Below are 15,052 nucleotides of genomic sequence, written 5' to 3' on the forward strand. Positions count from 1 at the left end.
ATGAGAAGGAGCGCCATCCTGCTGCAGAATTTGCCCTTTCTTGTGGTTTGGAATGTAATGGGCAGCGAGAATTTCTTGATATTTCAGGCTGTTGATGTTGCCATCCACTCTGCAGATCTGTCGCACACCCCCATACTGGATGTATCCCCAAACCATGATTTTTCCTAATTAACTTGACTGTTTTCTGGGTGAATCTTGGGTCCATGCGGGTTCCAACAGGTCTTCTGCAGTATTTGCGGCGATTGGGATGCAGTTCAATGGATGATTCGTCAGAAAAAGCAACCTTCTGCCACTTTTCCACTGTCCATCCTTTCTGCAAGCTGTGGGCCTTGGCAAATGCAACACGATTTTTTTGTTGGCTGTTGATGGCAACATCATATCAAGAAATTCTCGCTGTCCATTACATTCCAAACCACAAGAAAGGGCAAATTCTGCAGTAGGATGGCGCTCCTTCTCATACTTCAGCCTCCACATCCAAGTTCCTGAAAGCCAAGAAGGTCAAGGTGCTCCAGGATTGGCCAGCCCAGTCGCCAGACATGAACATTATTGAGCATGTCTGGGGTAAGATGAAGGAGGAGGCTTGGAAGATGAAGCCGAAAAATCCTGATGAACTCTGGGAGTCCTGCAAGACTGCTTTCTTGGCCATTCCAGATGAGTTATTTGAGTCATTGCCAAGACGTATGGATGCAGTCCTCCAAGCTCATGGAAGCCATACACAATATTAATTCTTTTTTCCAAGGTACAATGACTTTATGTTCTGATGTTATTGTAGCATATTTGTGTATTCAACATTAAGTATATGTATTATTTCTACATTTTTTTGTATGCGACAAGACTTTTGTCCAAGCAAAATCTGACCTTTATGTCCTAATTAAATGATAAAACTCAATGAATGGTACAAAACTTTATTTTTATATAAAAAGCATAATCTAGAGGGCTTTGCCTTTCATATAAGTCATTTCTGATTCCAATTGAGCAACTACAAGTCAAGTTATTATTTGTTGTTCCTACAACTTGGATAAGCGACAAGACTTTTGTCAGGGACTGTACATGTACCTAAGAGAATAAATAGTTATTAAATAATTTAAAAAGTATAACAAGCTAAAGGGAGGTTGTGCGAAATCTGGATAGGGAGGGGTCCAAGTTCAGAAGCCGGACTGCTGTAGAGACAAAGGTAGCCCTCCTCCTTTGTGTTCTACATCGTGGGCATCTTAGTCTACGACCCGATGGAAGCCACTCAAACACGGGGTGTAGCGCGTGGGAAGGGTCCTGTAGAATCCTGTATGCAGTCCGGATTATTTGTTGATCGCAGTGTGTAGGAAGAGGTCTCACAGGATGGCCAATGATTTTGGAACAAACATTTGAAATACTGGTTAAACGAGTCCGATCCTGTAGATGCAGTGAATCTCATCCCAAACACTAGCCCGATCCCCTCTCGAACTAAACATGTCCAGACGGTGCCCTGAAACACTGGCAAAACATGCAAACTCTACTCTTACAGAGCATGAATGGAAGCAAGCAGGGTTAGTGTCACTATGCTATCGGCTCGATCTGCACATTTATAATTTGTCCACTTGCACCATGGATATTGTAAAAAAGTATGAAAAAAAAGATTATGTTGTAATTTCCCCAAGCTTAATACGATTTTTGGGAGTGGGGGGTGTGGCGTATATATTTCACATACACATTAGAGATGTTGTTTGAGGTTGTCTGTAACTGCTGTGGAATTGATGGATGGATTGTGTAGATTACACACGTGTAGTACAGTCGGCTTGCCTAACACGTGACTGACAGACTGTGTTTCCTGTACGGATGGTTTATTGACAGATTAGTTTAGCATGCTAGCGTGACTGTGCATGTGCTACTCAGGTTGTATTGCGTTTAACATTGGGTAAAGTGTTGTACCATGACGTCGTGCAAGTTCTGAGTGAAATAAAGATGAAAATTATTATTCAGCTTGTCTTAACCATGAACAGGCAACACACACTTGGAAAGTGCAAAAGGTTTGCCAGAGACCTCTGTGGTCAGCTGGGCTAGTAATGTTAGCGGGAGCAGAAGGGTTTGTTGTTTGCTTGTTGCCTTGCCTGTTTGCACCTCGCCCCTGCCTCTGCATGTTGGCCTCACATAGCTTACCCCAACATAATGTTGGTACTCCAATTCATACTGGCTGACATAAAAACAAACAGTCGCATGCTGTTGGTCAATATTAGCACAGGAAGGGTGCAATGACACATCATCTGTACCGGGTCCAGAGGGCACCCCAGGGCAGACCTGCCCTGCTGACCTGTCAGTACAATGTACCAGACCTGTGTGTGTTCCTTAGTGTTGTCTAGTGTCCCTAGTGAAGTCCACCACCGGCTCCTTGTTGACCAGGAGTAGGCTCTGCCAGGGTCATTCCTCAGAGGTCACTGTAGTGATCTTCCTTGATGATGCTGTTATTGTTGTCATTTCCTGTTTCTGTCAACGTTTGGAAAGCAGGGAACAGCAGATTGCTATGGATCTAGCATGGATGCCATCACCATTTGTCACCTGATCTTTCACTCACAACAATTAGGGATGGGTACCTTTAGGGCTGAAGGCACTTTGACACTGAGGGTTGAGTATCCTGCCCCAAGGGACAATTTTCGGGACAATTTTTTTTAACGATTTGTTCAAGAATATATGATTCTTTGAAAAAAAAAAAAACAACACAAAGCAGCTTGCCGTTTAACATGAAAAGGCAGAATTACATTTAAAAAATGTTGCCGAAAATTGTCCCTTATTGCCCCGCCGTCCCTTATAACCCTGTTTTACGGTACCACCTGAGCCATGCCAATATGGACTAAAACTCATATCCCCATATATTTAAGTTGAATATCCATAAGTATAGCCTGATCTCTTTCCACACAGTGAGTTTAGACAAAGTCTAATATGCGTGCAAAGAAAAATAAATAAATATATAGACAGTGTAATAATTACTTCCAGACCTCCACCTGTGGTTAGGGCGACTTGTTTATTAATCACACAGCGTTCTTCGATCACACGTTCTGACACCCAGCCAGTGATGGAGATCCAAAGAGGCTTGAGTGTAAGAATATAGTCATATATTGAAGATCAAAAAACATTGACTTTTGACATCCTGCTCTGTAAACCAGGGCCAGGTCCCTGTTTTCCATATCATGAAATATTCATTCATTCATTCATTTTCTACCGCTTATCCTCATGAGCGTCATGGGGGTTGCTGGAGCCTATCCCAGCTGTCTTTGGGCAAGAGGTGGGATACACCCTGGACTGTTGGCCAGCCAATCACAGGGCACATATAGACAAACAACCATTCACACTACACTCACATTCATACTTTTGGACAGTTTGGAGTTGCCATTTTTTTTTGTCCTGTCCAGCCATTGGGGCAGATAGTAGAGAGATAGTAGAGAAAGAGACAAAAACAGCAGCAACAACAATTCCCATAACAACAAGTGTCAAACAGGACTGCATCAGTTAAATGTCAATGATGGCTAATGGAGATGATATCAGTGAAATGAAACAGTCCAACTTACCAGTAGCAATAGTAACAATGAATACATGAACCGTGATAGTAAACACAATTACAGCCATACAGTTACAGTAATTAAAATCTCCTTGCTTGACACCTTCTTTCTGTAATAAAAGCATACCAATAGCATATAGACATCAGGGATAAGATGGTAGATTGTGTAGAGAAGCACCCATGTGCTGTGAGTGCCCATATGGAGGTGTGTAATTCTGTACTTCTGTGTGCATATTCGTATATGTGTGCGTAAGTGTGCTCGTGTATGTGAATGCGTGTGTGTGAATGTGTAATTGTCACTGAGAATGACAAAAGGAGAGAGACTGCCTTCTACCACCCAGTAAACCCAGCCCTGCACAGCCAGGTCAAGCCCCCACCACCAGAGAACCACCGGCCCCGTGGGTGCGGGCAAAGCCAGGGCCGACTCTCCAAGACCCGTCCCCGAAGCATCCCCCCAAAGAGACCAGCAAGGGGCCATGGAGGAGCAATCCCTACCAGCAACAGGAGAGGAGAATCACACCCCCGAGACCGGCGGGAGACCATACCCCACTAGGGCAGAAGGGCATCGAGGGCCACACACCTGTGGGCACAAGGGCGCCCCCGCCAACCAGAGGCTCCGCCCACACCCCCCACCCCAGGAAGCGGAACCCGGCCCGCCCCAGGTAACCCCAGGCCCGACCACCGACGCATTATTAATAAAACTAATAATAAGTATTTAAAACAAATTATTTAAAACAAATACATAAAAATAGCTCAGACACATGTGCACACCTCATCCACTCAATACGCACACACGCAAGCACACACCGTGGACGTCCTCGGATGGGGCGTCTTGGGCGCTATAGGGCGGGGGACCCAGGGGTCCCAGACCCACAACCAGGCCCCGAGCCTAGGGAGACACGGACCGCCAAGGGATGGCACCCCAGACCCCACTCGACCACGGTGTCGGGGCTACAGCAGTGAGGCAGACAAAGGAGAGGGCGAGGGTGGGAGGCCTGCACATGAGCAAGCGGGGTGGGGGGGGGGGGGCGCAGGCGAGCAGCAAGGCCGACACCCGCCGGGCAGCTCACACCCGGAGAGGAAGTGCCACAGCTCCAAGCCACGGGGAGGCCAAGCATCAGAGCCAAGGAGTCACCAACGGACCTCACCATCCACCAGGAGGCCCGACCCCCCCTGACTCTAGAACCAGCAACGCACCACCCATGTTCTGGAGAACCAATCCCTGACGCGCCCTAAAACAAGACCGGGGACGGGCAAAGACAAGGAAAGCCATGCAGCAGAGCATAGAGACCAGTGGCAGCAGACACCCAAACGCCCGGGACAGCATCGTCCCCCCCAGCAGCCCGACTCCGAGGCACTTGCCCCCCACCACCACACGCCACCCAGGCCCCCATCCCCACGAGCGAGGTCAGGCCCCATCCCAACACACAGCCCGATCCCCCAAGCCACCACCACAGACACAGACTGGGACTGCATGGCAGTGCAGCCCTGTCCCAGGTACCTTTCACTTTTGAAGCAATACCAAAACCATTTGAACCTTTGATGTTGGCTCTTCATATCATTATGAAGCAGAATTCACCAAGCGTTGGATTGTTCACCCACTAATAGGGAACGTGAGCTGAGTTTGGACCGTCGTGAGACAGGTTAGTTTTACCCTACTGATGATGTGTCGTTGCAACAGTCATCTTTGAACTCGGGTCTACTAGCTATGAGGCCTGTTTTCTAACCACTCGGGAGCCGTGCAGCCCATTATTTAATTACTTTTTATGAAAAAAACATATTTGGTTTGGGTTTTTGTCTGATCTTTTGAGTAACAACATCAAGAAAATAATAGACATCTTAGTATCAACTTCCGTCGGTATCAACAGTATAGATATTTGGATCGACCCGTTCGGACCACCAAGTTCCGCCTCCAAGAACTTTTTTTTTGAAAGTCCGGTTGATGACCATCGAGGCTGATCCAGCTGACTCACTTGATTGTTTGAGCAGTAAACATGACACTTGTACTCGTACTGCTCCTACTTTCATGTACTTTACTTCAAAGTACCTCATCCACTCTTCACAATGACACGTAAGTACCAGCAATGGTCAATTTATCTTTCATATCATCGACACGTTGGTTTAGGTGTGTTACAAGGTTGCTGTGTTGCAAAATAATGTCCGTAAAGTGCTGTGGGTTTTTTTTTTAGCACCGTGTTAGAATGTACCACACTGCGCAGATAAATACAATGTATCAATGCTCCACACTTTACTACAGAAAGGAGCCTGATATTAGCAGTGCTACTGGTACATGAAGCAAAGGCAATTATGTGGCCTTTGTTGGTCCAAGAGTTGTGAGTACGTATGGTATAAATAAAGTAAGCTGACAAGTGTTGATGATGAATGGGTGCCATCTTTGGTCATACTGATATTTCTGAGTCATGTAAGGTGTCTGAGTGTCTTTTTGTCCACGCAGGGTCTTTGCGGTGACTGTGAGCTCTCAGTTGAGAGGAGGGACACGGGAGACCCTGTGTGTCCTGGTCCACGCCCCCACAGAAGATGTGTCCATCACCGCTGACCTGCTCATAGACTCTGGCAACAACATGACCATCATGGAGGACAATGTCAAACGCCACTTCTACCAGTGTTTGCCCTTCCAGGTGTGTGTGGTCCATCATCTATCCCCGTACTGTAGCTGTATACTGAAAACATCTGGCTTTGATTTCCAAGTATTTAAATCTGGACAGGTGTGTCCTATTACATCACTAACGAGAGAGGCACGATATCTTATCCCTTCTCACAAACAATATTACTGATAACTTTTTATATATTTAGAAATGAAGTGTAATTCGTGCACATCTGGAGGTCAGAAGGATGGAACAAATTAGGATGTGACCAAGTGTACATGTTGATTTGTCCTAATCAAATATGACTATATATGCTACTACTGCATCACGATATAGAGCAGAGGGAGCCAGCTGGTGTGGCCCCCGCAAGGTGTACTGTATTCGGGTACACGCTCCGAGCAGCTGGTGTGACACCACGGAGGTCTCTGGCAAACCTTTTGCATGTTTCAAATGCCGTGGTGCTGATGTTTGAGGTGGCCGATAAGGTTTTTTTATGTGCTTGATGTGTTTTTTTCCACTCACATCGTGGATAATTTGGATCAACTAGAATGTGGAATGTCTTCTTCTGAAAATTAATGTTTGTTTACAAGAGAGCTCAGGGGAAGTTACACACAGGCAGTAGAAAAAAGGAGTTATTGATTTGCGCACTTACACAGATTGCAGCATTTTTTGAAATGATTGGTTATGAGAGCTATTTTTAATGTTGTAATATTTATTAGGATGACATCATAATTCCTTCGTATCAGGCACAATATTTATTGTGCACCCTGATTTACACTACCGGATGCAACCAAAAAGATTGGGGAGGACAGGCTGGAATTTGCAGAAAACTACACAAGCCTCCAAAATTCATAGACAAAAGGTTGATTGGCTAGTGTTCCAATCCCTCCAATTCCAATCCAATTCCTATGCCAAGAAGCCACTGAATATTTCTATACACAGTATCTACAGTATATGTCTATATAGCTACGTTAGCATGTGCTGGCACCGTGGATGAGACGGTGGACCAACAAGGTTGTTTGGCAAATCTTGTGTGACAGCACAATGAGCTGTCCCAGTTACGCAACCCCGAGGTCGTGCTTCTGATTGATGTGAAATGACCTTCTGAACGACCCCAATCACGTCTCTGATGAAAGCTTGGAGTTTGACTGCAGGCGCGCTCTGGCATTTATCCACCTTCAGCTCAACAAAGACGTTCTGTTGGGAGGCCTGCAATCTATGTACCTACATTCCTCTGGAAGACATTCCGACCCTGCACGCTTACTCCAACACACACAACCACAAAACATTCTAGAGAAATGTTGCATTCAGTGTCCCTCTTACGTAATAGCATGTGAAAACACATGCGGTGCTGTAGTGGAGCCTGCCAAGTGTTCTGCTGCTGAAAGTATGTACTTAGAGAAGTGAACATCATCCTGAAATAGAAAATATGACACAATATGTGTGCTTGTGTTCGCTGGCAGGTCCCGGCAGTGAAGGGCAGCACTGTAGCAACTGTAAATGTCACTCTTAAAGGGGACAGCGCCTCTATGAACAAGCAGACCAAGGTCCTGATTCTCCCTCCTGCTTTCATCCATATCGTCCAGACTGACAAACCCGTCTACAAACCTGGACAGACTGGTAACTATCTTCTGCTAGAATATCTGAATATTGCTGAATATCTCTGCTTTGAGACTTCATCTTCAAATATTCATGTCATGCCGAACCTCCAAAGTCAAGCACAATCCACTCTCTTATGACTGGAGTCAATCAATCATAAAACCTTCATTAATCTTATCTGTTATACTTGTAGAAACGCTAGCATAATAAAAGTAAACTTAAAACATGTAGTTAGTCCCTAGAGACCCAGACATCTGGCGTAAAACTATGTTTTTTTTGTTTGTTTAAATTCTGCTCATGTGGAGCGAGAATGTTCACAAACAGAAAAGGAGCAAACAAAACCCGAGGCGAAAACGCTGAACCGAAGGTGACCTTGGCAAAAACAGAAGATGAAACGGAAAACGTCTCATCCAAAAGGGCAGCTGGGACGCAACAATGAGGCACACAAGATAAGAATAAGAAAAACATGTTGCAGTCGGACCAGGACCACTTGCCAATGGTGAAAACATGTCAGAATGTCTAAAAATGTCTCTCTTTGACATGCGGTTGACGCCAAAATAGAACATCTAGTTACAGTGGTGTGAAAAAGTTTTTCCCATGTTTGCCACACTTAAATGTTTCACATCATCAAATGTGAATAACGTAAATATTGTCAATGACAACACAACTCAACACAAAATGCAGTTTTTAAATTGTACTTTTTATTATTAAGGGAGAACAAAAATCCAAACCTACATTACCCTGTATGAAAAAATGAACACTTAACTGAGATGAAAGAAAAGCTTTGGGACTCAAGCAAGCCACAGGGAGAGTCATTATCCACAAATGGGGAAAACATAGAACAGCAGTGAACCATGGCCGACCAACCAAAAGGACTCCAAGATTGATTCTAATAGTGCCCTGGCCAAACACCAAGCCCAATACCACTGCTGAACAAAAAGTACATTCGGGCTGCTCTCCATCTTGATGATCCCCAAGACCTTTGGAAAAATACTGTGTAGTCTGACCAGACGAAAGTTGAACTGTTTGGAAGGTGTGTGTCCCATTTCATCTGGTATTTCAAGTAACGAACATCATAACCACAGTAAAATATGGTGGTGGTAGTGTGATGGTCTGTTCCTGCTTCAGTACCCGGAAAACTTGCTGTGACAAATTGAACTATGGATTCTGCTGAAGGAGAATGTTCTGCCATCTGTTTGTGACCTCAAGCTGAAACCAACTTGGGTTGTGCAGCAGGACAATGATCCAAAACACACCAGCAAGTCCACCTGTGAATGGCTGAAGAAAAACCAAATGAAGACTTTGGAGTGGCCTAGTCCAAGTCTTGAGCTGAATCCTATTGAGATGCTTTGGCATGACCTTAAAAAGGCTTGATGCCTGAAAAGCCTCCAATGTGGCTGAATGACAACAATTCTGCAAAGATGAGTGGGCCAACATTCCTCCACAGCGCTGGAAGAGACTCATTGCAAGTTATCACAAACGCTTGATTGCAGTTGTTGCTGCTAAGGCGGGGGCCAACTACTCATCTTTAGGGGCCATCACTTTCTCACACAGGGACATGGAACTTTGGATCTTTTTCTCTCTTAATAATAAAGGGTTTCATGTAAAAAGTGCATGAAGTGTAGAGTTGTGTTGTCATTGACTAATATTTACATTTGGTTGATAGTTGAGCTGAAACATTTAAGAGACAACCACTTTTTCTTTATGTAATAGATACACCGTGTAGATGGTAAATTAAATTGAGATTAATTTGACTATTGCACAGAAATAAATATAAATCAGCAGGCATAATGGTCGGTAATTACACAACAGTGTGATACCAAACAGCAAACAAATGTATTTTAAATAGAACAGGACACATCTTTTTATCCTTTCCTTTTCCTTGGGGCTTCACATCAGCCACCTGCTGTACACAACTGTTTAAAGGAACAGCTCCAGTTCCTTCCAATCTCATTTCAGGGCATGTTTGGGTTTTGTTCTGTGCAATACAGAAGGCTTTGCTTCTCAATCCCATCCAAATGTTGTGTGTCTGACATTATATATGTATAGGCAGTCTGTGTGTGTCACTATACTGTCCGCACCGACAGCCTTCTGACGACGTTTCATCGTCTTCCACGCCACTTTGTGTTTTTGTACTTGTAGTAGCAACTGACTACACTGGTGCTTGCATCACACCCTGCAGAAAAATAAATGGCAAGAATGGCATTCATATACCAGCACGGTATTCATGTAAAGGTTATTGAAAATAACGAGGCAAAACAAGGATTTCTTCAAGAAAATCCATCCTTAGAGCCCTTTCTACATAGCACTGCTTAGCAGTTAGCATTATGGCCGAATCTCAACCAAAAATAATTTCCAAAAATACTTGTCAACCCACTTAGCCATTCTATATATGTAAAGGAGCAGTGACCCTACTCTGAGCTCTTCCTGGATATCTGAATAAGCTCCTCACCCGCTCTCTTAGGACATGTGTAGCCACCTTTCAGAGGAAATTCATTCATATGCAATCATGTTCACAGACCCAAAGCTCAGACCCTGGGTGAGGGTCGGAAAGTATAGCGACTGGTGTGCCTTCTGGCCCAGCTTAATAAATAATGAATCACACTCAAGCAGCTAGATTCACCTCTCATGACGCCCTCGACACACCCACATTTTACCATGAATGGTCCATGCCAAGTACCTCATGAATGCTGTGAGCCTTGGTTTGCATTTCACTGGCTTCTTCTGATTCATGGCTGCTGAGAAGCCCAAGACAAAGAAGTGGAACTTAGTTAGTTGGAGAGCTGGAGTCAATAAAAAACATCATATCTGGAGGACATAGCAGTGGCATAACAAGACCAAGATTAGCGAGTTCGCTGTCAACAGCATCAGAACTAAAAAAAATAGTGGTTGGGTGTTAAGGCACATTGCACACATTTCCATTTTTTGTGAGCACAGCTGGGATAGGCTCCAGCACGCCCATGACCCTCGAGGATAAGCGGTATAGAAAATGAATGAATGAGCATTTGTACATTTTTAGATGAATATAATATAATCGGTTTAATTTAAAGGTGGAAGTAATGACTCCAAAGCAGATTGACATTATGTTGACAATGAATTGCTATAATTCCAGACAGATAGTTGACACATATTTAACTTCATGATAACATGAACACCATCCAAATATGAGCTATATTATACGTAGTTATTTGATGAGGAACTCATGTATCCGATTTTAAAGCTGATGCTGTGCACACATAAATACCGTGGTATGACAAATTAATATACATTAATCATGATGTGCTTTCTATATCACTATATTAACAGTTATTATGGTACACATAATGTCATTGTATGGTCATATCACCTTGTACTTCGGTACAAGGTACATTATTTAAAAAAAAAACCTTAAACTGTATTATGGAAAGCAGGAAGTGAACAAATGAAACAGTTTCTGATTGTAAAAGTAAACTGTATTATGGAAAGCAGGAAGTGAACAAATGTAACAGTTATAAAAATACCAGATGGGGGGTAGGATCTAATAAACTTTGCTTCTTCCTACTCCTTTTGGACATGTGGAACTGTGAACTGATTATGTGATGAGTTATGTTATCAATGAGACACCAATTATTTGTGTAGCTTTATTTTTATGTTAATGTTCTTTTCTTTTCAAGTCCGCTTCCGAATTGTTTCCATGGATGCCGATTTCATCCCTGTGGATCGTCTGGTAAGTTTTTTTAAAGTTATTTGTGGTGTGATTTCCATGCAGGAGGTGCAGTGCATGTCTTGTTGTTGAGGAGAGAGGAAGGCTGTTTGTTGGTTTTACAAGCCAACGTGGGTGTTTTGAGTTCACACTGTCTTTGACCCAAGCATCTGAATCAACACAGACTGTAGGCCTTTTGCATTAGTAGCCATGTTGGAATACCTGACACCAGTGAATTCCACTCACTTTGTGTATGAAGTCAAAATCATGACTGTTGTATTATCGGCATGGGCTGGTTACTGCGTCCAAGGTCCAAACCTGCAGGTGTTCCCAAGCTTTTGGAGGGGAGTCTATACCACAGTATGAAAACGTCAGCCTCAAAACCATTACAATTTAGCATTGTAAGAGAAAGTGGAGGTTCACTAGTGAAATACTTGTCATGTCCTGTTATTCGTCACAGTGGAAACTGGGCCTCCATGTGAAACCACTGGCATGTGTTGTGTTGCCATACATGAATAGCACGGTGTTGTGAGCTGCCTCGTTGGCATCGACAGCGCTGTTGTCACTGTTGTCTTGGACATTTTGGGGTCATTGGACATAGGGTTTACCAACGTGGAGATGTGATTCAGGAGGGGACTGAAGGGGAGGATGAGTGCTATAAAGCGTTTATTCTCCACTGAACGTCTCAGTTGCTAACAACAATCACATAACCCGAAGGTTTGTGGAAACTTGTGACCTGCTACTGTTAAATAATAACCTAACATTACAAGTTCATAAACCCTTCCTGGGTCACCTGATTGTGTTTATTGATTTTGTTTTCTTTAGAAAATATTTGAGTTGAAGGATTAGCCACAGTAGACTGCAGTGAGAACTGCATTTTGCTGTTTTGACTTGACTTTTTTCTCTTTTTCAAGATATTTGATAAGACATTTTAGAGCTGTAATTAAAATACAGTGTTATTTTTGGCCAAGGTTATCATAGAGTCAGAATCCGACCCATGCCCAGACATGACTAGCCTGGGTTTATTCTTTCTGTTATATTTGTGAGCAAGGGCAACCGGATAGCGCCCAATCTTTCTGTGGCGATCCAAATTTAATCATGCCGTGCCACCACAAATAAATAAATGTATGAGAAACCCTGCAAACAATGTAATCGTCCAATGAGTGTGCTTCTACATCACAGCGCCAAGGAAACGTATATGCCGTAATTTGGAATATCTATTTGCTTTGATGTCTTTATCGGTGACTAAGTGTCTTTTTCTTTTTCTGCTCTTTTTCAGTACACGCTGGTAGAGCTGTTGGTAAGAGTCACATTTTCACTGAAATATCGTATAGTAGTTACGGCACCACAGCCGGTACTTGTTGGTCCTCCACTGATCATGGCTACTTACAACTAGACTGCGTAGGGTGGTGGCGTCATTTGCTGGACACAGCTGTTGATTATTGCCCCGCAGTTCCCCTAATAATGTTGAAAAGCATATTAAAAAGGAGCTAAACAGGTTTGCGACGCTCTAACTACCAGAATATTCACTTATCACGGTTGGGGCTGGAACCAATTAACCACCCTAAATGAGGGATTACAGTCTATATACAAATATATGTATACAGTGACCACGTCATTTCATTTATCTTTGTTTAATGAAATACAGTATAAATGTCACACATCGATTCTGCTCTGTCCTGGCTCCAATCATACCTCACCAATCGTCAACAGTTCGTGCACATAAATAGCTGCTCCTCCTCCATAGCCCCTTTACCTCAAGGTGTTCCCCAAGGTTCGGTGCTTGGTCCTCTTTTCATCCTCTACATCCTTCCACTTGGCAATATCATCCGTCGACATGGCCTCAATTTCCACAGCTACGCCCATGATATTCAACTATACATTTCTACCACCTCCATCACCTCCAACATCTACTCCACCCTCACCAACTGCTTAGCTCATATCAAAACTAGGATGGAACAAAATTTTCTCAAACTTAATAGTGACAAAACAGATATTATCATCATCGGTCCCAAAAACACCACAACGCCCACCCATAACTTCTGTCTTCAATTTGACAGCGCCACCCTCACTCCATCCCCGCTCGTCCGCAACCTTGGTATCCTCCTGGACCCCACCCTTTCATTTGAACCCCACATCAAACAGTTAACCCGGACTGCATTCTTCCATCTTAAGAACATAGCTCGACTCTTTCCATCACTTACATTCTCTGCCGCTGAATCCCTGATCCATGCATTTATCACGTCCAGAATGAACTACAGTAAACCTCGGATATATCGGATTCAATTGTTCCCACTGGTTTTGTCCGATATAAGCGAAATCCGTTATATGCGTATACCGGAAAATGTCCGTTTTACGCATATATCGGATTTATATCTGGTATATGCGTAAATCTGATTTTATCCGTTATAAAAAGGCACTTCCTTGACTATGTTTCCAATGTACCTGGACGGCAATGCTGCAAACGCTGCAAATGATGTCGTATAGCGGCCTGTCACGATTCGGCGAATCGGAGCGCCACGATGCGGCCATCCGATATATGCGAGGGAAATTTAATGGAAATGCATTGGAACGGGACTGGAGATTTTGTCCGAAATAGGCGAAATCCGTTATAAAAAATCCGATATATGCAATGATTTTTTATTGGAAATGCATTACAGAAAAATTGGTTCTTTTTTATCTGTCCGTTGTGAGCGAATTTCCGATATATCCGAGTCCGATATATCCGAGGTTTACTGTACTGTAACAGTATTCTCTACGGTACAACGTCCAAAACCCTCAACAAACTACAATATATTCAGAACTCCGCTGCCCGCCTCCTCACCTCCACCCGCTCCCGTGAACACATTACCCCTGTCCTCCAAAACCTCCACTGGCTTCCCATTCACTGGCAACGCATTCACTTCAAAATTCTTCTCATCACCTACAAAGCCCTCCACGATCTGACCCCCCCATATCTCACAGACCTGCTCCATCCACACAATCCCCCGCGTCCCCTTCGCTCCTCAGACTCAAACCTCCTGGCACTCCCCTGTAAGACCAAGCTCCGAACCTGGGGAGACAGAGCCTTCTCTCGCTGCCCCCACCCTCTGGAACTCTTTGCCCCATTCACTCTGTGCTTGCCCTGACCTTCCCAGTTTCAAAAAACAACTAAAAACTCACCTCTTTAAATCTGTTTTTAATGTCTAACTTTTTACATCTGACTGCTGTGCCCCGCCCCGCCCCGCTTTTACTCATGTTTTAACTGTGTATTAACCAATGAATGTTGTATTTTGATGTGTCTTCGATTCTGTTTACTTGCTTTATTCAACTTCATTCGTCTGTAAAGTGTCTTTGAGTATTTTGAAAAGCGCTATACAAATAAAATGTATTATTATTATTATTATTATAAATATGAATGAAGATGAATTAATTTGAAAACTATGATTAATCTGATTACTGACTAATCATTTGACAGCTCTAGTAATGACCTAACTAATGTGAATGTTTATGTAAAGGTTAATGCTCCTGTGTAATATTTGTAATGGTTTACCCAAAAACCCAGTATATCATTGTTTACTTGCAGAAAATATTTTTGCATGCAGTTATAAAGGCCATAAAAAGTATTTTATCATATGTTATTACGATATGCGATTTGTG

At 43.4% G+C, this 15,052-nt stretch overlaps 1 protein-coding gene across 3 annotated transcripts in view; it reads left to right on the plus strand.

Annotated features, from left to right (window-relative positions):
• Positions 1-4,600: 4,600 nt before the first annotated feature.
• LOC131134954 (alpha-2-macroglobulin-like protein 1) overlaps positions 4,601-15,052 on the plus strand; it is a 30,779-nt gene continuing 20,327 nt past the window's right edge. For 2 of the 3 annotated variants that reach the window (XM_058080697.1, XM_058080698.1), the window contains exons 1-5: positions 4,601-5,597; positions 5,982-6,165; positions 7,596-7,752; positions 11,385-11,437; positions 12,693-12,713. In XM_058080697.1, coding sequence (XP_057936680.1) covers positions 5,521-5,597; positions 5,982-6,165; positions 7,596-7,752; positions 11,385-11,437; positions 12,693-12,713 — 492 coding nt within the window. In that variant the 5' untranslated portion in view covers positions 4,601-5,520. The remainder of the gene's footprint in view (positions 5,598-5,981; positions 6,166-7,595; positions 7,753-11,384; positions 11,438-12,692; positions 12,714-15,052) is intronic. The other variant, XM_058080695.1, reaches the window with a different exon arrangement.

The sequence above is a fragment of the Doryrhamphus excisus genome, chromosome 8, assembly GCF_030265055.1.
Source record: "Doryrhamphus excisus isolate RoL2022-K1 chromosome 8, RoL_Dexc_1.0, whole genome shotgun sequence".
NCBI lineage: Eukaryota > Metazoa > Chordata > Actinopteri > Syngnathiformes > Syngnathidae > Doryrhamphus > Doryrhamphus excisus.